The sequence below is a fragment of the Arvicanthis niloticus genome, chromosome 14, assembly GCF_011762505.2.
Source record: "Arvicanthis niloticus isolate mArvNil1 chromosome 14, mArvNil1.pat.X, whole genome shotgun sequence".
Classification (NCBI taxonomy): domain Eukaryota; kingdom Metazoa; phylum Chordata; class Mammalia; order Rodentia; family Muridae; genus Arvicanthis; species Arvicanthis niloticus.
The window spans coordinates 45,688,811-45,714,490 of NC_047671.1; the positions used below are offsets into that span (position 1 = coordinate 45,688,811).

At 39.1% G+C, this 25,680-nt stretch overlaps 1 protein-coding gene across 2 annotated transcripts in view; it reads right to left on the bottom strand.

Annotated features, from left to right (window-relative positions):
* The window catches only part of Rbm27 (RNA binding motif protein 27), a 64,806-nt gene extending 39,477 nt beyond the window's left edge, over positions 1 to 25,329 (bottom strand). Inside the window, exons 1-6 of one of the 2 annotated variants that reach the window (XM_034518110.1) lie at positions 25,070 to 25,329; positions 12,265 to 12,383; positions 8,437 to 8,561; positions 2,342 to 2,433; positions 1,533 to 1,726; positions 520 to 780 (exon numbers count right to left, since the gene is read on the bottom strand). In XM_034518110.1, coding sequence (XP_034374001.1) covers positions 520 to 780; positions 1,533 to 1,726; positions 2,342 to 2,433; positions 8,437 to 8,561; positions 12,265 to 12,383; positions 25,070 to 25,128 — 850 coding nt within the window. In that variant the 5' untranslated portion in view covers positions 25,129 to 25,329. The remainder of the gene's footprint in view (positions 1 to 519; positions 781 to 1,532; positions 1,727 to 2,341; positions 2,434 to 8,436; positions 8,562 to 12,264; positions 12,384 to 25,069) is intronic. The other variant, XM_034518111.2, reaches the window with a different exon arrangement.
* Positions 25,330 to 25,680: the final 351 nt, after the last annotated feature.

Sequence of the window (25,680 nt, forward strand, 5' to 3'; positions counted from 1 at the left end):
TATAAGATATCTAGATAAAAGTTCATGAACATTCCCAACTCTAAAAAATTAAGTTTGAGGTTATAAACATGCTAGTTACCCTGATGTGATTTCAGTTACACCACATACATGTACTGAAATGTTACTATATGCTATAAGTATGTACAATATCCATCAATTTAAACAATATTTTAACATTAAATTTCCACTAGGCAAGGTATGCAAGGCTATTTGTTGTAGCACTGCTTATAAATGAAAATGCTGGAAGGAACCTAAGTGCGTATTTGGTTTAAGCATATTTTCATACTTGTAAAATACTATGTAAGAGCCTTAAAAAAACAACTGAAAAAGTTCTTTATGCGTCAGTATGGAGTTATTTTCAGAAAACTGTAACTGAAAAAACACTACACGGCATATGAAAAAAACACTAGTGTTCATATAAAAAAGCAAGTTCAGCTGCTGGGATACACCCAGGCAGTATCTGCAACACTTGCTTTCCTAGCTGGGAGCAGTACATACAAAAGAGAAGGCAATCTTTACCATCATAATCTCTGCAGCGCCTCTTTGGTGGTGGGTTTCGACCAAAAGAATTGGAAGAGCTATGATTGTTATAGTAATTAGACCAGCTCTCAGTTGTGTTCTCAGAATGGTGCGCAGGTGCAATCACAGTGACAGTGCTGGGAATAGACTGTGCCCCAGAGGAGTACTGCTCAGAAGAGCTTGGAGGCGGAGCAGACACGGGCACATAAGAGCTCTCCAGGTCATTTCTTTCACTCTTAAACTTTGATCTTTCCCTGTGCTCTGTTTTAGAGACAAAAAGAAACAAGAGGTGAAGAGGTCACATGTTTATGTGCTTAAACCACGTTTACCTTAGAACATTAGCCTAAGCTTCCTGAGAGAGCCACAGCTTAAATGTACCCACTAGTGATATATTCTAAGAGCAGGAACATCACCACTGCACATAATCTCAAACAACTTGTGAAAAACAATGTTTTATAGTATCAATATCAAGCACATCCACAAAAGGGTCAGCTTTGTCTTTTACATTTTATAAACATTGGGCAACCTTATTATAACAAGTCAATTACTTTCAGAGAAAACAAAACAAAAACAAAAGAATGCAAACTTTTTACTTAAGTGGTGTTGTCACTGATTAAAAGACATTTGTATCAATTCTAAAAATTATTTAAGGCTGGAGAGATGGCTCAGCAGTTAAGAGGCGGCACTTCTAGAAGACACAAGTTCAATTCCCAGCACCCATATGTCAGCTCACAACTGCCTGCAACTCCTGTTTCAGGGGACCCATCACCCTCACACAGACATGCATGCAGGCAAATGAACCATGTACATAAAATAAAAATAAATACATTATAAAAAATTATTTAAATGTAGATATATGTTATAATAACTTTTAAAAAAACTGGCTAGATTCCAAGGGTATACAAGATTAGCACTGTCTCTGTAAGAAGATCAATATCCAGCCTTTTGAGACAATTTCAGTTTTCATTTCTCCTACCTGTCAAACAAGCCTTCCAGGGCTGATGCCTACTCACCAACATTCCTGTTTGGATCTCGGTCTTTGCTGCGGCCCCTGCTTCGGCTTCTACTCCGACTCAAGCCTCGGCTCTTACTCCTGCTCTTGCTCCTGCCCCTTCTCCAGTCATACTTCTCCCGGTACAGCTCATTCCGCTCGTAGTACCGCTCATAGTCTCTCCACTTGCCATCTTCTCTTTTCTTCTCACGTGTCCTATAATACACAGATATAAAAGCCATATGTAGACTCTAGAAATGAGATCTGTGCACAAGTCCAGAAAATAAAATACTCTCTTTATGTCATCACAATTCATACTGTCTATTTTCGAATGTCTCAAGACTACCACTTATTCTTCTAACCATTATTAAAAGAGGGAAGGGTTTTCCCACCTCAAGTATACAGGGTAGGGAGAAATGAAAAAGAAGAAGTGAACCCAGAGTATGAGAGAAAGAGGAGACAAATTAGGAGAAAGTTGGAAAGGCTCACAACAAGTCTTCCTAAACAAAGACCACTCTGTGAACATACACCAAACCTTCTGGCAAATGCTAACATGATAATTTTAATACTGCACACCCCTAAACAAATGGAACATTTCATTACAATTCTCTGAGGAGACTGCTCCCACTCTTGTGCTCTAGGGGAAAGCAAATAATGATTGTTTATAAAAGACACAGAAGCTAAGACAATAGCAAGACAGAAAGAAAGAAAGAAGGCAACATTCTTACCTCAGTGCTTTAGAGGGGGCTTAAGGACACAGATCATAAATACTAATTCTGCATATTAAAAAGTAGCTTTCAGTAACTTACTACTCAAGAGACAAACACAAACCTTCGTTCACTAGATTCTGAACGACTCTTCTGGGGACTAGGATATTTCTTCTTTCTAGCATCTCGTTCTTCTTCTGCTGGCTCTTGAAATACCTATAAGATTTGTTAAAAATAAGACTAGTTCCACTCAGTTACAAACTCAGCCATCTGTGTAAGAGAGAATATAAATAAGTATATGAATACTGTGGCCTAAGCCAAGTGTGACCCCATACACTTGTAATTCCAACACCTGAGAAATAAAGGTGAGGCACCCTTAGATTACCTGAGACCCTATCTTAAAACAAAGAAATCCCAACAGTTTCTTGGAAAAAAAAAAAAAAAAAGGATAACACTCAAGTTAAATTGTTTATTCACAGATGTTACAAGCAGTATTAACATGCTGTTTTAAGCCATTTCCAAAGAAATCAGAACATTAGTTCAAGAAAAGGAATGTTACTGGCTGTGGTGGTGGTGCAGTCATGACTTGCTTGAGACAGAAGGATTATTATGTTTGAGGCTAGCTGGCCTATAGGCCAAGAGTCTGTCTTAAAAGAAAAAAAAAAAAAAAAAAAAAAGTCATATATAGTAGCGCATACCAGCCATATCCACATTTGACAGGGCTGAGGCAGGAAGACTGACATAAGGTTAAGGCTGGCCTGTCAACATAGTGAGTTTTGGACCACAAGAGCTACACAAAAAGACTCTATCTAAAATCAAAATATTATAATATGTATTTTTAAAAACAAGCATGCCAACTTCGATGTTACTTAAAGTGTAAGTTATTTCTAGTATAAGAAGGGAGTAAGGACATCATTCTCTAAACTGTGACAGAAAAACAAGCATTGGATACTATACAGTAAAACAATTTATACCTTCTTCATATCAAAATATAGGCAAGCTGGGAATGGTGGTGTACACCATCAATCTCAGCACTGGAGAGACAGAGGTAGGGATGAGTTCCAAGTTAGCCTGGTCTACATATCAAGCTCTACAACAGCCAGGTCTATACAAAGACACTTTCTCAAAAGAATAAATAAAAATAAAAAATTTAAAAATAAAATAAATTAATCAAGTTTGGGCTGAGCGTGGTGGCACAAGCCTTTAAAAGCCAGCATTTGCGAGGCAGAGCCAGACAGAGCTCTATGAATTTGATGCCAGCCTGGTCTACATAGCAAGATCCTGTCTCAAAGAAACAAAATATAAATAAGTTAGTTTTGGCCATGTATGTTAACATGCAAAAGCAATCCAAGCAAGTATTTTAGAAACTAGGACAGAAGGATCATAAATTCAAGGCAACCCTTAAAATAAAAGTTGGGGAGTTCAGAGCCTACCACGTACAAATGAATCAAATTTGTAAGAACTAAACAAATTTCCAAATAATGGAGAAGCTCTTCATTTATTATCAGAATCATGACATGAATGAATGGACCAGAAGGTAAGAATTTAATAAAATGCAGACAGCATAATAATGGCAGCCACATGGCATCAGCAGAGACTACACACTCATCCAACTGGATTCAAAAGTCTCTTCTAGCAATTTACAAGAAACACAATTGATTCATAACTCCACTGGGAAGCAACAAGCTGAATCTAGATAATAAAAATACCACAGAACAAATAGTGTTTCTTTACAAAATGAAGTCTCAGGAAAGTTTTGGTAAAAAGAAACAAATGCCATGTGCATTGTAAATTATAGCACACATCTTCTGTTGTTTTTCAGCACCAGGATGAGCTGAGTCAATGGTCCAATTTCTCTTGTCTGTTTCCCTTGTGGCCAATAATCTAATTATAAAAACAACTAACAGTACAATGCAGCTGAGGATCAAAAAGCCAATATGGCTAGTCCTGAGAACTACTCACTGGAAAAGCCCAACTGTGCAGACCAGGAATTAAACCATTATATTTATGTAGGGCTATGTGTGAACTACTGTTTATACTAATAATCACAAGTAACTCAAACATAAAATTAGGACCAAAAGATGTCAGACAGATGTCAGTCAGAAGAGCTCTAGGGCTATGCTCATATTATCCAGTTTTTGGTTTTCAAATTAGGACTTATTAAAAAGATACTACAAATGAAATCTTGTAGTGGGTTTTTAACTGTTCTTTTAAAACAAGATAACAGAATTTTCAAAAATTTTAAATGTTTTTGTTTAAGCCCTGCATACATGAATGTGCCCTGCATTAAGTGTATGGTACGGAGGAAGCTGGAAGGCTAGATGACCCCCTAGAGATAGATGGGGTTGCAGGTGTTTGCATGCCCTGACCTGGATGTTGGGAAGCTTATGAAGAACAGCAAGCGCTCAATCCACTGTGCCATCATCTCTCCAGCTCCCAGGATTACTTTTGTTAACATTCAAATCAATTATCATTTAAACAGATTCTTATACACCAATAGATGACGTACAATGACTATAGAAAAAAGTTACTTGCCATAACCTATTCCAAAGATCATAAATTACATACTATATAAAACACCAAAGAAAAATTTCTGGATAGTATACAAGGAAAGTTTCCATGCTACTTAAAAAGACACACCAAGAACTTCACTAGTCTACTTTATAAAGACTTTTTGAGCCAGGCTCAAAACCCTTGACTCCTACCTAGTCTTTGAGAAGTAAAGGCAAAACGATAAGAAGTTCAAGGCCACTTTTGGTTGCATGAGACCTTGGCTCAAAGTTTAAATTGGGGGCTGGAGAGATGACTCAGGTTAAAAACACCAGTTGCTCTTCCAAAGGACCTGAGTTTACTTTCCAGTACACACATGGCAAGTCAAACTGCCTGTAACTCCAGACCTAGGAGATCCAACACCCTCCTCTAGCCTCTGAGGGCATTACATCTACATGGTGTAAAGACACATGTAAGAAAAAAAGCACCCATACACATAAAATAAAAATAAAGGTGTTTTTTAAAGTACATACATATATAAAAAGAAATTATACAGCACTATATAAGAATAAAGTAAGCGATAATGGTCTCAGTTGATCTTTATTTAAAAAGCCAGATTTTGTTAGATCAGTTCAATTATATAGCATTTAAGTCCAATAAGACTGCTAGAGAGATGGCTCAGTGATTAAAAGTAGTGGCTGCTCTTCCACAGGACTTGAGTTTAATTTCCAGCATCCACATGATGGCTAACAACTGCATTTAACCCCAATTTCAAGGATCTAATGCTCTCTTTTGGTACTGCAGACACATGGTATACAGATATAAGTGCAGGCAAAATACTCATACGCAAAATAAAAAAAAAATCTCAAAGAATTTTTAAAGTGAATTAGGTGTAATAAACAACACACAAATCTCAGAAAGAATTCCATAGAAAAAGAAACAGAATACAAAAGTAAGGAGCCTGGCTGGGCAAATTAATAAACGGAGAGTATATGGTATGAAAGTTAAATATACTGAAACTAATAATGGTGCTATCATTATCTTAAAGTGTGTGTGTGTGTGTGTGTGTGTGTGTGTGTGTGTGTGTGTGCGCGCGCGCGCGCAGGTGGGCAAACCACATGTGAGTGCACATGTAGAGGCCAGAGGTCCATGTCTGGTATCGTCTATGATTTCCTGCCTTATTCTTTGAGACAGGTTCTCTTTCTAAACCTGAAGCTCACTGGAACTACCATACTGGTACCCAGCAAGCCCCAGGCACCCTCCCAGTATTGGTATTATAAGGCATGAGGGGTAGGGTTTTGTATGAGGGGTCTGTGGGAACAGGGGGTTGGGAGGTTGGCGGGGAAGGGAGGTTGGGGGTAAGGGTGTTTGGGGATTAAACTCTGGTCTTCATGTTTATGGAAGCAAGAACTTTTTACCAACTGAACAGTCTCTCCAGCTTTTTCTTGGAACGGGGTTTTCTGTATCCACGTTTCACATATCCCATTTATCACCCCTGAATTCACTATATAGCCAAGGATGACTGTGAACTTCTGATTCTTCTACCCCTGCCATATAAATAATGGGATTACAGGTGTGTGCACCACCACATCTGATTGTATACAGTATTACTGATCAAACCCAAGGCTTTGTACATGTTTGGCCAGTATTCTACAAACTGAACCAAATCTCCAGGTCCCTAAAGGATATTCTTATCCTTAGAAAATGCAAAAAGATGAAGGCCATTACTTATGTGAGCAATGATTTAAAGAAAGATTATGCTGTGGACATATAATTAAAGTAAATGGAGCAAATCCTCAACAACACAGCTAAGCAGACATCATGTGAGTGCTGTGAGTGCTACCTGTGTAGCTGACGTAAATCTACAATTCTTTCTAATAAAAGATTTAAAAGTCACTTTGCTGTAGAATAAAGTAAATTTTAGACTTATTTATTTTATGTAAGCACACTGCCACTCTCTTCAGACCCAACAGAAGAGGGCATCAAATCCCATTACAGCCACCATGTGGTTGCTGGGAATTGAACTCAGGACCTCTGAAAGAGCTCTTAACCACTGAGCCATCTCTCTAGCCCTGATCTTAAAGATTTTTAAAATATAAAGTAAATTTTAAAAGTTGGAAAATGGGGGTCAGTATATTAAGAGCCCTTGCTGCTCTTTCCAAAGGACCCAGTTCTCAGAATCCATATGGCAACTCACAAAGGTCTGTAACTGTATATTTACAGGAGACATGTTTTAGTTAGGGGTACTATTGCTATAATAAAACACCATGACCAAAAGTAACTTGGGAAGGAAAAGGTGTACTTGGTTTATGCTTCACCATCACAGTATATAACCCAAGGAAATTGAGGGCAGGAATATGCACCCTGGAACTGGATTTGTAGATGGTTGTAAACTGTCATGTTGGTGCTGGGAATCAAAACAAGTCCTCTGCAAGAACAAGTGCTCTTAACCACTAAGCTAACTGTACAGCTGATAAAATAAAAATTCTTTTTTTAAAAAAAAAAAAAGTTGGTGCCGGGCAGTGGTGGTGCATGCCTTTAATCCCAGCACTTACTTGGGAGACAGAGGCAGGCGGATTTCTAAGTTCGAGGCCAGCCTCGTCTACAGAGTGAGTTCTAGGACAGCCAGGTCTACACAGAAAAACCCTGTCTCGAAAAACCAAAAACAAAACAACAACAACAAAAAAGTTAGAAAATATTTCTGTTCCTCCTGGACTAAATACAGACTATATATATTTGTACATTTTTGTTGTTGTTGTTTTGGTTTTGGTTTTTCGAGACAGGGTTTCTCTGTGTAGCCCTGGCTGTCCTGGAACTCACTCTGTAGACCAGGCTGCCTTCAAACTCAATAATCTGCCTGCCTCTGTCTCTCAAGTGCTGGGATTAAAGGCGTGTGCCACCACTGCACAGCTCTGGTATCTTTTTCTTAGGATTTTATTTTTTTTAATTATGTTGGGGAGTGGGGTAGGTATGTACGCATGAGTGCAGATGCCCTCAGAGGCCAAAGGCATTGAATCATCTAAGTCTAGAGTTAACATGGTTATGGCCACTAGAAGGAGGTGCTAGTAACCAAACTCAAGTCCTCTGTAAGAGTACTACATACTCTTAACTATTGAGCCATCTTTCCAGCCCCTTAGCTCTGTATCGTTAATCATGTTTTTATACCTTAACAATATTTCTGTTTATTTTTCCAATGTTGACAATATGGTAGAGTAAAGCATTTCCCCATCTTTGTGACATTATGTTTTCATCCAAGTCTCTGTATGCACCCAAACTTAGACATGGCTCCACAGTTAATAGTGCTTGCTGTTTAATCACAGGACCCGAGTTCAGATGTTGGCACCCACATGAGTGGGGCATCCTACTCACACCTGTAACCCAGCTCTGAAAAGCAAAGAAACAGGATCACTAGGGCCTGCTGGCTTCTAGCTGACCTAAGAAAATGCACCTCTAGGTGGAGAGACTTTGTCTAAAAAAAAATTTCTTTCAGTGTGGGCATGATAGCACATACTAACTGTATCCCTAGCATGGAAAGCAGACACAGATGGATCTCTATAAATTCAAAGCAACATGATCTACATAGCAAGTTCCACTACATAGGACTACATAGAAAGACCCTGTCTCAACAAAACAAAATAAAAACAAACAAACAAACAAACAAAAAACCCACAACAATAATTTCAACTTGCAATTAAGAATCCTGGTGACAGAATCCAAGAAGTATATTACCTCTTCTTTAATTTCTTCTTTTTCTTGGACTAGTGGCTTTGGCTCAGGTTTAACCGGTTCCAATGGTGGAAGGTAGTTTTTAGTATAAAGACTTTCAAATAGTTTGTCCACAAAACCTGAAGTCTCTGAAGAGGAAAAAATATTTAAATGTTACACAAACAAAACTGGAAAGTTTAAATATTGTTGCCATCACTTTAAAATACAGGAAATCTTTAATACTGCTGTCAGGCTTTAAAACCAAGACTTATCTTAAAGGAAAAGAAATCTACTTCTAAGGGTTTTATTTCTTTTTAAATCCTTCAGACATAATTGTATTGTGCAAATGATATAAATATAACATTTTGTTGCTTAAAAACAAAAGATTAAAGACAAAGTTCCTATAACAAAGAGACTAACAAAATAAATTATCAAGTAGATTATAAAACTTCTGTTGACCTACTAAGAATATCAGATGTAAAAGATATAAACTAATATTTTATGTGTTTATCTGTTCAAAGAAACTAAAATGACAAACTGTGTACTACAGGTAAGAAAGAGGCATATGTAGAAAAAGAAGAAGTAATCTCGTGGAATAATCCTACAGTTGAACAGAATGTACTACCCACTCAAAGACTGAATTAGATGTTTAAATGGGTTGAAATGAGTATCAGTGTTTTTATTCAACTCTGTATTTTGGCCCTATCTAAAACTTCCTCAGACAAATAGAATAAGAAAAACAGGTAATCTTGCTGAAAACATAAGTATCAAAATATTTCTAGTTTTATTCTAATTAAAGTAACTTTCATTGGTCTTGCCCTAAGGGGTACTGCTTAGTGGCAGATGGCTCAATTCCCGACATAAGAGAGGGTTGGGTACCTCAAAGGCACCACATGCGCACTGCTAATTGTTACACATTTCTAAAATGTCAACTACTTTTACCACACACACACACACACAAAAGCATCTTCATACACACTCCTTTATGCTACTAATTTTATAAGCAAACTTTTTTTCAAAATGGTAAAACTGTTAGCTGAAGTGGAACATGGTGGTTTACACCTGTAATATTTGATTTAGGAGGCCTCACTGGAGGGTCACCAGCCTAGACTACTCAGTAGTTCCAATAACCTGTACTAGAATGATGCCCATTCCCATAAGGATAGATGGATAGATAGATGGATAGGTAGATGAATAAATGAATGAATGAGTAACACAACCCAGGAGCTAGAGAGACAGCCCACCAGTTAAGAGAGCTTGATTGTTGCTCTTACAGAGGACCCAGGTTCAGTTCCATGGCAGATCACATCCATTCATACATAACTGAGTTCCAATGGATCTGGCACCCTCTGGTGGCCCTCCCAGGCCACAAGCATGTAAACAGTACACTGACATAAAAGTAGGCAGAACACCCATACACGTAAAACAAAAATAATTTTTAAAAAACTAAAAATAGGTTTGAGGATATAAATGAGTGTTTGCCTAGTATGCAGAAAACCCTGTGTTTAACCAACAGTAAACCAAATTTAGTGGTTTATGCCTGTAATTCCAAGACTTCAGAGAGGCAAGATCAGGAGTATCCAGGCAGAAAAACACTGTCTCAAAAAACCAAAACCAGCCAAACAAAAAAACAAAAGAAAAGATGATCAGAAGTTCAAAGGTCATCCTCCAATATGTAACATGTTCCAGGATACTCTCTGCTGTATGATTCCCTACCAATAAAGAAACACATAATAATAAATAAAACTGTTACATATAACTTTTATATAATGAATTAGACTCTTTAAAAACCTTTTAAAAGTTACTTCATATTCTTTTGTATTTTCACATGTAATACTTTTTAAATTTGAAAGACAGTTTTAAAAAAAATAGAAAGAAAGGAAAAACAATAGGGCTAGTGAGATGGCTGAGGGAGTAAACAGCCCTTACCACCAAGCCTGCTGACCTGACTCCAACCTCTATGCCCCACATGGTAAGAGACGCCCCCACTCCTTAAAGTTCTCCTCTGACCTCCAAATGCATGCTTTGATGCAAGTGCGCGCGCACGCACGCGCGCGCGCACACACACACACACACACACACACATACACACACACACATACACACACACACACACACATAAATAAATAAGTAAATAAATAATATACCAAAATATGATAGGTTCCAAGTCTCCACTTGCAAGAAAAGAAAAAGCAAGGGAGGAAAAGCTAGATAAACCGGCAAATAAGTTAACAGCAGGGTGTTACGATTGCCAATGCAGTACTTACCTTTAACCCCAGTGTTCAAGTGGCACAAGGTAAGCAGATGTTTATGAGTTCTAGGTCAGCCTGTTCAACAGTGGGTTCCAGTCCAGCTACAGATACAAAGTGAGACCCTTTCTCAACATATGAGAGAAGGGGTAGGAGGAGAGGAACAGGAAGAGGGAGAGCAGAGCTGGGAGGAATAGAGTAAATGAGCACATAGGAAAACTGTGCATGATGACATCTCAAGAGACCAAAAAGACAGGAGAAAGAACATTCTAGGCAAACATAAAACATCTCCATAGGCTCTGAGTAGGACTTACTCATTGACATTTGAAGAGAGAGAGGTGGGCAGTGTGGTTTAGAAGAGGCCTGGACAGGGGTAGGGGTCAAGTGGGGCAGAAAATATCAAGAAAACAGCAAGAGAAATTTCCTGCAAGCTCTGTTTCATGGGAGGACTTTGGTTAAAAGATAAGAGGTCTGTTTATTTTGACACTCTCGTGAAGCCCAGACTATGTAGCAAAGGACAACCCTGATCTTCTGATCCTCCTGCCTCTAACTCATCAGTGCGGAATTACAAGCAAGCACCTCATGTCTAGCTGAAGATGAGAAGTTAAAGGTGCAAAGAGAAGAGAATCCTATCCATCTATTCTTGGATCTCAAGATGCCCCAGTTAAGAGAAAAAAAACATTGGGCTCAGTGTATTAACAGCAAGAATATGCAGCTTCAGGGCTCCGGAGATTGCTCGGTCAGTGAAGCACTGAATTTGAACCCAGAATCCATGCTGTGGTGGCACTTATCTGTAGTCCTGGCACTGGAAAAGGAAAATCTCTAGGTCTGGCCAGCCAGCCTCGTCTACTTTGCAAGTTCCAGACCAATGACACAAAATCAAAAAAACAAGACAGAAGGCTCCTGAGAAATGGCATGCATTGGTTGGCCTATGTTTCCCACAAGAACATATGTATACCTGCCCATGCATGAATATAATATGCATAAATACATACAAACAGGCACATGCAGACAGACACACGCACACACACGTGCTCGCACACACTAGAAAGCAGCTTCAGTAGCCTTAAGCAGTATATCTTAACCATCAGCTAAGTATTGCCCAAAGCTGCAAAGAATCTACCAAATATTAGAACCACTCTCTCAATTCAGGGAAGAAGCAAAGGACAGGAAAAAGCTGTCCTTCCTAAACACATAATATGGAAGCATCATGAATGGGCATATTGATGAATTCAAAGGACCCTTCCTACTTTACTGTAAAGTTTACACCTGTCTCACTTCAGAAGCACATAAAATTGGAATAATACTGAGATTAGCTTGGCATTACGTAAAGAAAGATTACACACAAATCCAGAAGTGTTTTTCCCCTTAAGCTATTCCTTCATGAAGTTTGGTTGTGTTGCTGCTGTTTTGTTTGAGGCAGGGTTTGGCCCAGTAAGTAGCTCACGTGACTTGGAATTCCCCGGGGTTGGCCTCCAACTCCTGCCCCAGTCTCCCAAATTTTGGGATTACAGGCATGTACCAGTCTCACTGGCTCTTTTCAGGAAGTTTTAGATTAAAAATATTTACCTAAAATACTTGGTTGAAGGCCCACAACAATTACCTTTTTGTAAAAAGACATCAAGTTGGTCAGCACAAAAGGCTTTCAATTCCTTCTCAGGTTTGTCCTTCTTGACCAGTGCTACAACATAGTTGGCTAGGGCTGAAGGGTCAGCATCACATCTAGTTAAACAAAGAGAAAATTAAAATCATGAAACATTGTCTGTAAACAGTAATGTTACTAAAGATATTACCCATATTTTAGAAAATCAAAGATCAAAGATTTAAATTGACTGTAAATACAGGCAGCTATCATAACAAATAGTACTCCAAATGAGAGTTTCCTTTTCTGCTTGTCTTTTTTTTTTTTTCTTAAATATTTAGTTTGCCTCCTATTTCCAAGGTTCTAGCCAACAAAGAACATTGAATGTACATTTATTTGCTTTCTCAGAAGCAACAGGGAAAGGGTTACCCCTACACTGGTGCCACAAATAACACCCCCAGGAACTATGTGTTTCATGTGACCAGTGAGGAAAAGCAGGGAAGGGAAAATGATGAGACATCACTCCTCTTCTCAGAGTACCTTTCCCTAGACTCACAGGGACCAGCATCCAAAATTGGCTACTCAATCTACCACTCACCTTCCCACCTTGTTCCTTAGTCATTACTGGCTAGCGTGCTTCACAGCTGTAAGCAAAAAAAACTCACGAGCTAGAAACAAGTATACAAGTGCTCCAAAGGCAACTGAAAGAACCTTCATTTGCTTTGATACTCAAAAATCACCTCCTATGCCAGAGATCACATGATTCTGGCTTGCTGATTCCTGACAAATCTGTCAGAAGTAATGTTTGATCTTAAAAGTTTACATGTTGGGGCTGGAGAGATGGCTCAGTGGTTAAGAGCACTGACTGTTCTTACAGAGGTCCTAAGTTCAAGCCTCGGCAACCACATGGTGGCTTACAACCATCTGTAATAGGATCCAATGCCCTCTTGTGGTGTGTCTGAAAACAGCCACAATGTACTTGCATAAAATAAATAAATAAATCTTTTAAAAAATATTAAAATTATTTTACGTATATATTTAAATGTGTGTACATATACATACATACTCATATATATGAGTACACATACATATGTATGTTCGTATGTATTCTTTAAACAGACTAGATTTCCTAATACATGTACATTTAAGTAACATATATTTAAGTATCCCATATGGCTTCAAAGAGTTATTTGGGTTGTTTTGCTTTATTTCTGAGACAAGGTCTCACTGGTTTAGAATTTTATGTGTGGCCTCAAATCTGTGATGCTCCTCCTGCCTCTGCCTGCTGGAATTACAGGTGTGTGCTACCATGCCTGGTTCTTATCAAGGTAAAAAAATGAACATTCTGGATGACAGTATCATGCAAGCAAAGTGATGAAATCCTTATAAAATGCTATTCAATATAGTCTTATTCAATAATTCTTAGTCCTCCTTTGTCAAACAGAAAATTTAAGACATTTCAACCTATGACTGTCAATCATATTTTCTAACAAAAGGAAAACTAGCACCTCTACTTCAGAAGTGGTAGCTCATACTTATAATTCCCAGAATTTGGGAGATCAGGGCAGAAAGATCACACTGAGTTCAAGAACATACTGGGCCAAAGAAACCTTATCTTAAAACAAATAAGCAACTAAGCAAAAGCCTACACATTAGTAAAAGAGCAAAGCTTGTCTTCATTGCCAACACTATGTAAGGAAAGGGTGGTCCTGTCAAGCCTATAGACCTAGGGGACTGGGACAAGAGCTCACTGGTAAAGCGCTCACAACATAAGCATGAGGACCTGACTTTAAACCACTGGTCAAGCAGAGACAGATCTCCAGAACTTGATGGTCAACCAATACAGCCAATCAGTGAGTTTCAGTAAGAGATGAGGTAGAGACAGAAAAACACACCCAATGTTGACATATGGCTTACACACACACACACACACACACACACACACACACACACTCACACAGAGAGATACCATGCACCTAATTCTAGAGAGACAGAGACAGACAGACAATGAACATAATTCTAAAAAAGAGAAAATGTATTCACTCTCAATTTTATAAAACTCGGAGCTAATTTACATAATCAGAAGCAAAGGTCAAAGTGTGCTAAGAATGAATATGTATTATTATTTGCATATTATAAAATACACAATTTTCTTTTTAATTAAAAGCTATATTAAGGCTAGAAAGACTGCTCAGCAGTTAAGAGTCCTTATTGTTCATATAGAGGATTCAAGTTCCGTTCCTAGCACCCACATCATGCAGCTTACAATCATCTGTAACTCCAGCACCAGGGGATCATCCAATCCAAGGCTCTCTTCTGGCCTCTGTGGGCACTGCATGCATATGCACAAACTTCTGCAGACACTCATCATACACATAATTTTTTAAAGAAATAAATCTTTTAAAATATATTGCCTTTTGGAGAAGTATGAACAGATCATTTTAGCACAAGTCCAATTTTAAATTATATGTATTTTAAATTTAAAATAAAGATTTTTAATTTATTTTTTCTTTTATTTTTATATTTTAAAATAATATATATATATATATATAAATATATAAAGAGATATAGATATAAATTTGCTAAACAAAAACCTCTTAAGGAATATCATCATATACACACAAAAAGTAACATGTGAGATGGATATTAATCAACTTGGCTGTGGTAATAATTTAAAAATGAGTGAGATATCAAAACATCATACTTTAAATATAACAAAAACCAAAACCAAACAGGCTGGAGAGATGGCTCAGAAGATAAGAGCATTGGCTGATCTTTCAGATGGTACAGGTTCAATTACCAGCACCCACATGACAGCTCATAACTGTGTGTAACTCAGTTCCAGAGAATCTGGAACTCACATATACACATATATGTGGGCAAAACACATAAAACAAAAATAAACAAGTTTAAAACAATATTAACAAAACCCTAAACGGGCGGGGCGGTGGTGGCGCACGCCTTTAATCCCAGCACTTGGGAGGCAGAGGCAGGCGGATTTCTGAGTTCGAGGCTAGCCTGGTCTACAGAGTGAGTTCCAGGACAGCCAGAGAAATCCTGTCTCGAAAAACCAAAAAAAAAAAAAAAAAAAGATACAGAATGACCAAAGAAATGGTTCAACAGTTAAGAACACGTATTTCTTTTGCAGAGAACCTAAGTTTGATTCCCAGAACCCATAAGAAGAGTATAGCCATTTGCACCTTTAGTTCCAGAGTATTTAACTCCTATTTCTGGTCTCTGCAAGTACCAGGTATGCAAGATGAACATATATGTACAGGCAAAATATTCATACTCTATAAACTATTTAAACAAATAAGGCAGAAAATGGCAATGTTATTTTTCTGTGCTGTTATTAAAACCTTCAGAGTTTTATGACTTGACAAACATAATTCTGAGTAAAAATATGAAGCCAGGTGTGATGGTTTATATCTTTAATACAGAGGTAGATGGATATCTATGAGTTCAAGGCCAGCCCGGTATATATAGTAAGCTCCAGGACAGCTAGTGCTGTATAGACAGACTCTGTCTCAAAAAACAAACAAAAAATAAAAAAAAAATAAAAAAATAAAAAAAAAAAAAAAACAAAATATGAAGTTTCTAGTCGTAAACAGACAAAATAACTAGTTACTGGATTTAATAATCCCAGGTTCCTTTTACATAATTTAGTTTTCAGACTAAAGGACAAATAAATGCAGAATTGAGCTGCTTCTGATGAAACACATTTTAGGGTGATTGAAACAAATTACCAATATGTAGCTCACACTGACCTGGATCTCACAATGTAGCCCAGGCTGGCCTCAAACTAGGAGTTGTCCTCTTGCTTCATCCTCTTTAGTGCTAGGCTTATAGGCTCCCAGCACCCACATGGCAGCTCACAACTGTCCGTAACTATAATTCCAAAGGATCTGACACCCTTACACAGACATACATGCAGGCAAAACACCAATACACATAAAATAAAATAAATAAAATTTAAAACAACCCCCTAAAATTAAAATTACAAATCTGCAAGGAAAAACTAAGTACTCCAATCAAAAGAAGGCCTAGTAAGATGGCTCAGTGAGTAAAAAAGCCTTTGCTGGGCTGAGTTCAAGACTCAGTATCCACATGGTGAAGAGAACTGATTCCCATAGTTGTTCTCTGACCTCCACACGTACACAATGGCACAAGCATACCCATACAAACACACAAACACACACACACACACACACACTCACACACACTCACACATGAAATGCATGCACACATGAATATATACACAAATAAAATAAATGTAATTTTTAAATGTTTTGAAAGATTAGGAAGAGTCTACCTTTGAAGTAGAATTAGGGTATAACTCTAAGCATATAAAATGTATTTCACATACTTTTCTAGTGTATATCTACAAGACAAATATTCTATAAACCCCAATTAGTAGTTACTTTTTTTTTTCTTTTTGGTTTTTCGAGACAGGGTTTCTCTGTGTAGCCCTGGCTGTCCTGGCACTCACTCTGTAGACCAGGCTGGCCTCGAACTCAGAAATCCGCCTGCCTCTGCCTCCCAAGTGCTGGGATTAAAAGCGTGCGCCACCACCGCCCGGCACTAGTAGTTACTTTTAATTGAAATAAAAATCAACAAAAGAAAATTTCAAAAATAGTGTTTCCAATACAAGGACTCATTAAAACTCACATATAATGTAAGATGTTTTAATGATCGTTAAGTCATCTTAAAAAACAAAACCAGTTACATAGCAGACCTATTGGCACAGTCTTGACATCCCAGCTACTTGAGAGGCTGAGGCAGAGAAATTATAATTTCAAGGCATTCCTGGGCTATCAGATGAACTAATAGCCTAGGCACTTTAGTGAAACTCTACCTCAAAATAAAACTATAAAGCTGTGGAAATAACTCAGTAGTGGAGTGTTTGCCTAAATATTGACCTACAAATGTCTAGTAGGTCCTCAATTTGAATTTTTTTTTCTTCTGATGAATTCTCCATTTGCAGAATTTACAAGAGCTAACTTGTCAGCTTCATATTTGAGACATATACTAATTTCCAAACAAAAAAGTACAGGTCCTATCTTGACACTAAGCCAAGACACACTACTAAAAAGCCATTGCTGGCATTTGCTTCAGGAATAAGACAGAGACTACTAAACCTTCAAGCAAAATTCATATTTTTCGTAACATGGGCTTGATTTTAACTTCTTAATGTGATCTCTGTTTCAGAGATAAGGCCACTAATAAATGTGCTAAAAAATCATGAGGGAAAAGGCCTCGTAATCCTAATGTGTAGTGATACCAATACACATATTTACTAAAAACTAGACAGAGGAAACAATAGTAAACCCTGAAAATACTTTATACATTAAAAAAAATCTGCTTATTATAAAAAGACAGTATTACTTCTAACCAATGAAGGAGAAGAGGAGGAAGGAGGAAGTGGAAGAGGTAGAAGAGGAGGAAGAAGAAGAAAAGGGGGAAGAGGAGGTAGTGGTGGTTGTCATTGTCGCTGAGGAAGTCATTCCTACTGCCAGAGATGTAGGAAATATTGGGCATGCACAGTGATGGCCATAAAAGTAATACACAAATATAAAAATGCTTTCCTGATGTAATGTCAATTAGAAATCAAGCTAGAAAATTTCATAGTGAGTAGTTACAGCTACAAAGCTCATATAAAGAGGAAAAATTAAAAATAGACATCAATAATTTTATTTCCTATAGTGCAATAATAATAATAATAAAGGCTTTACCTCTTAATACTCTTACATTGGAGGTTAAATTTCAACACATGAATATTTTGGGTAACATCAACATCAAGACCATTGTTAGCATTTCCCTCTTACTCCCATTCTTTCTTGAGATAGGGTTTCACTAAATAGCCATCCCCAGTATGTAGAATAGGCTAGCTTCAAACTCCCAAGTGCTGAGATTAAAAGAGTGCACATCTTTCTCTGAGACAGGGCCTTACTAGGCAGCTCTGTCTTGAAACGCACTATATAGACCAGGCTGGCCTGGAACTCGAGATTTCCCCTGACTCTGCTTCTCAAATGTTGGGATTAAAGGCATGCTTCACTACACACCTGGCTTCATTTTACTCTTAATTACGGGTTTTCATGAAAGTATCAGAGAAGAGATATCCCCACAATTGTTTTTGTTTTTGCTTTTGATAATATGCATAATTTACACATCAAGCCATTTTGATACTTGAATTGTACATCCTTGAACAATAATCACCCATCAAATATATACACAAAGTAAAATTAGCAAAAGATAAATCGCTTTTTATGCTGGGACTCAAACCCAAGGCCCTCTACATGACTAAGCTGCAACCCCCTCTCCAGCCCAAACTTATTTCTCTAATTGTCAAGCAATCGAAACATACATATGAGGATGTTCATTCATTTAAACATGTACTGTTTAATTGTTTCTTAATTAAGTACCAAGTCTCTCTCTCTCTCTCTTTGATTTTTTTTTTTTTTTTTTTTGAGATAAGGTTTCTGTATAGCACTGAATGTCCTGGATGGAACTCGATCTGTTGACCAAAATGGTCTCAAACTCAAGAGATCCATCTGCCTCTGGCTCCTAAGTGCTAGAATTAAAGGGGTGCACCACCATTGCTAGGCTTAGTACCAAGTCTCTTGCTTGATGACTTTGATCACTTTGAGTAGGATAGACCTTGCCCTTCAAGTCACATGACTAGAAAAATATTACCGAACAAAATCACAAACGGTACAAAAAAGACATACACTAACTATTAAAACAATACTGTGAGAGAATGAGAGAACACAGTGATAGGAAACACAGGGCAACTTCTGGCTTCTACCCTATAGCTATTGGACCAGAAGAACGAAGTCAGACATATTTAGGAAGCAGATCAAGGACATAAGAACAAGTGTTCTCTAAGTACACCAAAATGTGTCAAGTCTTTGGCAAAATACTCTGTCCTATTAGCCCATGAAAGCTGCCTTAAACCAAATTCATGTCACTTTATATGCACACAAATTTTGTGAAGTCATTAGTGCACTTAAACAATTAAGAATATTTCTCGGGACTGGAGAGATGGCTCAGTGGTCCTGAGTTCAATCCCCAGCAACCACATGATGGCTCACAACCATCTGTAATGAGATCTGATACCCTCTTCTGGTGTGTCTGAAGACAGCAACAATATATTCACATATATGAAATAAATAAATAAATCTTAAAAAAAAAAAAAAAAGGATATTTCTCCTTCCTAAGAATGTAGTCCTAAACACTTACTACACCTAGTAATTTATTTACCAGATGAGGCCTAGTGACCGCTAGCTGATGTTTGCTCTCATCTGAGCAACTGCAGTAATAACTAGCCAGAGTGTGGTGTTCTAAAAATCACCAGCCTACTCCAGGATGTAAACATACTTGCCATGACTATTAAACCAAAAAGATAATCCTATTCAGGCAGGCAGTAGTGGTGCATGCCTCTAATCCCAGCACTCAAGAGGTAGAAGCAGAAATATATATGAGTGAGTTCAAGGCCAGCCTGGTCTACAGAGCAAGTTCCAGGACAGCCAGGGGTACACAGAGAAACCCTGTTTCCAACCCCACCACCACCACCAAAAAAAAGGAAATTAATCCTACTCGTGAAGCTTTTGTTGCCCTTTTCATAATACTTCGAAGTATCAACATATTTCCTATTATAGTTTGAAAGACTCTGAAATGGTCAGAATGCACTGAAACTACATGCAAAGGCCATAACTTTCTCCAGCAACTCCAGTTCTTACTTACCCAATAGCAATGAGTTGCTAAAACTCACAGAAACTACAAGTTCAGGACTTTCACTAGCAACTCCTGTTCTTTTTTTTTTTTTTTTTGGTTTTTCGAGACAGGGTTTCTCTGTGTAGCTCTGGCGGTCCTGGAACTCACTCTGTAGACCAGGCTGGCCTCGAACTCAGAAATCCGCCTGCCTCTGCCTCCCGCAACTCCTGTTCTTATAGGATGCCAATGAGTCACTGGCTGTGACAAATGAACATTTGTTAAGATAGTAGTGGCATCCAACATTAATAAGCAAAATATCTGCCAACTTTAGTGTACCTTCACAAAACATTTCTGACAGTCTGCATCATGACCACACTACATTTGTAAAGTGAGTCGAAGACTAATATTTATGAAAATAGATAATTTCTCTAAGATCAAAATGAATCAGATAGATTAGGTAAAAACTAACTGACCTGATTCACACAATGTTCTATCATAATACAAATACAAAAGCAACTGTCCAAGAAGCTTACAAACCCCAGTATTAAAAACATACACCTACAGAACACAGCCTGTAATCAAAACACTTAAAAATATGGCAAAATTGTGAGTTAGCACAAGGCCATTCTGAGCAACAGTGAAATCTAAGCCACTTTATACTATATAGTAGACTTGTTTTTTTTTTAAAAAAAAAAAAAAAAAAAAAGGCAGATGCTTTTAATCCCAGCACCTGGGAGGCAAAGGCAGGAGGGTTTCTCTGAATTTCAGGCCTGCCAGTCTACACAAAGAATCCGTCTTGAAAAGCCAAAAGAAAGAAAAACAGAGAGACTGACCAACTGACCATCTAACCAAGACAAATTTTTACAATACGCGAAACAAGAAGCAACAAATATTAAAAATTTCCCTTCACAGAGCTGGAGATATAACTTGGTGGTAGAATACTTGCCTTGGATGCACTAGACCCTAAAACTCAAATCTTAGTCTATAAAAGTTAAATAAGTCAAGTCCCACTTATTTGGTAGAAATGCAAGTCTGTTACTGTAATAAAAATGCTTGTTTTGCCCCAGAAAGATGGATCAGCAGATAAAGATACCCATCAACAGGCCTGATGGCCTGAGCTGGATCCCTGGAATACACACGGTGGGAAAGAACAGATTCCTACAAGTTGTCCTCTGACTTCTTCTACATGTAGAAATACACACACACACACACACACACACACTCACACACACACACACGGGGAGGGAGGGAGGGAGGGAGGGAGGGAGGGAGGGAGGGAGGGAGGGAGGGAGAGAGAGAGAGAGAGAGAGAAACAATTTTTTACAAGAGTAGTGATTTTTGATAGAATGATGCCACAGCACCTCAATTTATGCATAATCCCTACATGGTCTCTCTGGCAAGGATGTCTACAGTGCCTTTTTTTTTTTTTTTTTTTTTCCCCTAACTGGGTCTGGTGTTTTGTTTTGTTTTGTCTGTTTTTATTCACTTTACTTCCCAATATTAATGCCCCTTTCCTCTCGGTACCCTCTTATGCAGAGCCCCCCCCCCCCCGCCCCATGTCTACAACTCTTTATAGGTAAAGAAAAATAAGGATTTCACATAAGATCTGTTATTCTTGGCTGTCTAACTTTTGAACTGATTTCCTCCTCTTTTAGTATACTGCCATCAGGAATGGCAGTTGTGGTCTTTCCCCAGCAAGCTAAAGGCGGTAAGAGGTTTTTCCTTCCAGGGCTAGATATAGTTCAGCAGTTAAGAGTACTGGCTGCTCTTTTACAGGACCCTAGATGTCCCACAACCATCCTTAATTCCAATTTCAGGAAACCCAATATCTCTTCTAACCTTCATGAGCACAAGGCACATACATAGTGCAGACATGCATGTAGGCAAAAACACCCAAACAATAAAAATTAAGTAAAAAAAAAGCATAAGAGGAACAAACTCATGTGCTCAGCTACAGCTGGATTCCAACCTAGTCACTGAAACTACATTATTTCAATGCCAGGCAACTGCTCTGAAGTACTGTGTATTAGTAACATATCAGTCTGCCATGACAGTACATTTACAAACACAACCCACATTAGCATATCATTTACTAGGTTTTTAGGATCTCTAAACAAAAAGAAATCTGCCACAACAATGTACCAAGAATAAAAATCTATATGGCATTTACACATACTATTTTTAATTAACATCTCTCTCTAAAACCCATACTATAAGTTTAAAAAAAAAATTTTTTTTTCCTAAGTCTAGACCCTTACATTGTTAAAGTCTAAGTAGTTAAGTTGTCTTTTTTGTTTGTTTGTTTTTTTGAGACAGGGTTTCTCTGTATTGCCCTGACTGTCCTGAAACTTGATATGTATGCTGGCCTCAAACTCAAGAGATCCACCAGCTTCTGCCTCCAGAGTGCTGAGATTGAAGGCAAGGGCCACCACCATCCAGCTCACAAATTTTAACACTAAATTCAAGTAATCTTTTACTTGGTTGGTTGGTTTTCTTATTTTGAGACAAGGTCTTCATAACACAGTCCTAGCTAGGCTGGAACAATGCAGGCCAGGCTGAACTGGAAATCATGGCAATCCTCTTGCCTCAGCCTTCCAAGTGTTGGACTCTAAGTGTGCAACACCATGCTTAGTTTTCAAATATTCATTTCATTTTTTTAAAGATTTATTCTTATTATATTTTTAATTATGTGTAGCTGTGTATGTCTGTATGTGGGGATGTACAGATGAATGCTGGTGTCCTCAGCAGCCAGAGATATTAGATCTCCTCCTGGAGCCATAGTTAAAGATTGTCACTTTACATGGATTCTGGAAACCAAACTCAGGTCCTTTGGAAGAGCAGCAAATACTCTTAATCTCTGAGGCAATCTCTCAAGTATTCCTTTTAAAATGTTATTTTTCATTCATGATTATAGAATTAACATTTTCAGACCAGCAAAAAAAAAAAAATTACCCTAATGAACACATCATTAGTAAGACAGCATTCCTATATGACATTTACCTTAAGGAAAAAAGTACCAGCTAGTACCTTTACTATCTAGTAAAACATTTTAGGGTGCTTCAAAAGAAAAAAAGAAAAACTAAATAAAAGGAGTTATGATGCTAAAAGTTGTTACAGCCTACCCAAGACATAAAACATACATTTAATACTTTTAAAAGAATCTCTACTAACCAGCAGAATGGGAACTTATCAAGGAACTTAGGAGAGGATGGGCAGGGGATGCAGCTCAGTTAGTAAACACTGGTGTAGCCCTGGGTTCTAGGTTCTCCAATGCAAGAAAAGGGAACAGGACTGCTGGTGTTCAAAACAGATTCTTTCAAGTGTTAACTTAAAAAATATAACTAATCTTTAAAAACATACAGACTTTTCTCCTTTTTTTCAGCTCTTTCCGTGTATGGTAAATTTACCTAGCTCTACCTTATTTCCAAACTGCACATCACAATTCCTTTCCATCTTTGGGCCCTAAAATTTTCCACTGCAGAAAAAAAGATAAAAATATTCTCCTACCAAACTTTTCAAGTATGTGCAGAAGTCCTTTCCACTGTACCTGGACTAGCTACCACTCACCTAAGAGGCCCTTCTGCACACTTATTTACTCATTCATTCATTCATTCATTCCTATGCTCCACTCGTGCAAACAGCCCTTCAGACATCCAACTTCCCACTGCAGTCTTCTCTACCAACATGCCTTCAAAACAGTAACACATTGGCCTACAACTAAATGACCCTCCTCCTGAGGAACCTTTCCATCCCCCAAAACACAAAGTAGCAAAACAAAGACAAAAAGTTAGTTAAGCCCATTTCTAAGGGGGCCGAGGAACTAAGAGATGAACACAGAAGCAAGCAACAACTGTATCTCCCCAACAGCCTCAGCTTTATCATACCTCCAATTTCCACCCCCTGAAAAACACTCTTAAAACAAACAAACAAACATAGAGTAATCTGATGTCATGAATCAAGGCCCGACTATCTCCTTGAACTCTCCTTGGTAGTGGGGGACAATGAGAGAGTAAATAAGAAACAGAAATTAAAAGGGGGCAAGACATGCTTCTTTCCATCCCAATCAGCTTCCCATGCTCTCTTCAAAGAGCCGGCTAAAGAGTGTGGTCTCTCCTGCCTTCTATCGCTTCTTCCCCACAAGACTGTACTATACCCAAGAATGCCCAACACTCCACACAGCCTTTGCTTTCTTAAAAGTTATAAAACAAGAAGTTTATCCCTCTGCTGTCCCTGTCAAGCCTGTCGACATCTGTACAACTGACACTACCCAAAATATCTTAAGAGGAGACAGGTCTCTTATTCTCCTTGCCCCTCAACAGTCACCCTACACCCCAATTATAGTTGCCCTGTCATTTCTCAACAATGTTTACAAGATCCTTATTTATTCTTGTGCCCATTTTGTTCTAATACCTGTATCTTAAAAAGTAGATACTACAAGTATACCCGCTTCAACCTCATCGTCCACACTACCTACACACTAGTTAGTCCTTTCAACCCTCAATTAACACAAAAATTTCGAGTCTTTCCCCTAACATCCTCTGGTATTTAAAATCATCAATTCGACCACCAACTCCTCAAGAACACCTTGGTTTCCTTGCTCTGGTACTCAAGAGCTCCCCAGTGATTTATCAAAGCCTTTCCATGCCCGCATATCCACTTCAGCACTCCGTCTTTCAAACCCTTTAATATTCTCATCCCTTGGCGCTCACCCCTAATTACCACTAAGCTCCAGGACCCCCGCTCGCCCTCTCTGCCTCAGTATTCTGAGAAGGCCCTCGACACCGGGCTCCTGGACACTGTTTGCAAAGTCCTCCAGCCCGCTCTCCCCGTCCCACACCTCAGCTTTCACATTTAAAAATCCCTCGACAGTCCCGCCACTCGCCTCAGCTCCCGGGTCGCCGTCCTTCAGTCTCCCGCCGCCCTGCAGCCCCGGCCGGCTCCCGGTGTGTGTACTCGGGAAGCCCCGACGCCCGTGCCCGGCCCCTTCCCCCCACACCTCACACCACTGTGGACTAGTACCAGGCAGGCGGCCCGGACTCCCGCCTCCCCTCCCCCACGCCCCCGCGGGTCCCCAACGCCCATGCCGCCGCCCGGCGCGGCCCGGCGCACTCACATAGGCTCCAGTAACTTGGCCAGCCAGGACTTGAGGGCATCCACATCCTCTATGAGCATGGTGCAGGGAAGGCGGGCTCGGCCGCCACTCCTCCTAAGGCCCGCCGCGGGTCTCCGCTGTCCGCCGCCTGACGTTCCCTCACAGCTCCGAGTGCCCTGACCCACCGGGCATCTTATAGACTTCACCTACTCCCTGGGCCGGGGCCTAACAGGAACTAACCCAAGAGCCCCACTCAACCTAGCCCGGAGGCCCAGGTGGGCGGGAGGTAGGGTGAGTGACGGGCAGGCTAACCAATAAGCAATAGAGGGCCGCGCGCGGAAGGCCAATCGTAATACTCGTTCGCCCCGCCCGCAAGCCGTACCCAGTGAGGGCGGAGGGACCTAGCAAGGTAGGTGGAGAGTTCAGTGAACTCCCGGTGCAAGATGGTATCTTGGAGAAGGTGCTGTGTCTCTTAAAGGGTCCACGACGTCTCTTTTGACCATGCCGCCACCCGCGCCCGCAGTACCGGTGTCTGCTGCTGGGAGTGCCTCGGGGAACCCGGAGAGCCCCTCTTCCTGGTTTCTTCCGCTCGTTTTTTCCCTGGAAACTCACTCCGGTGTCCTGAAATGACT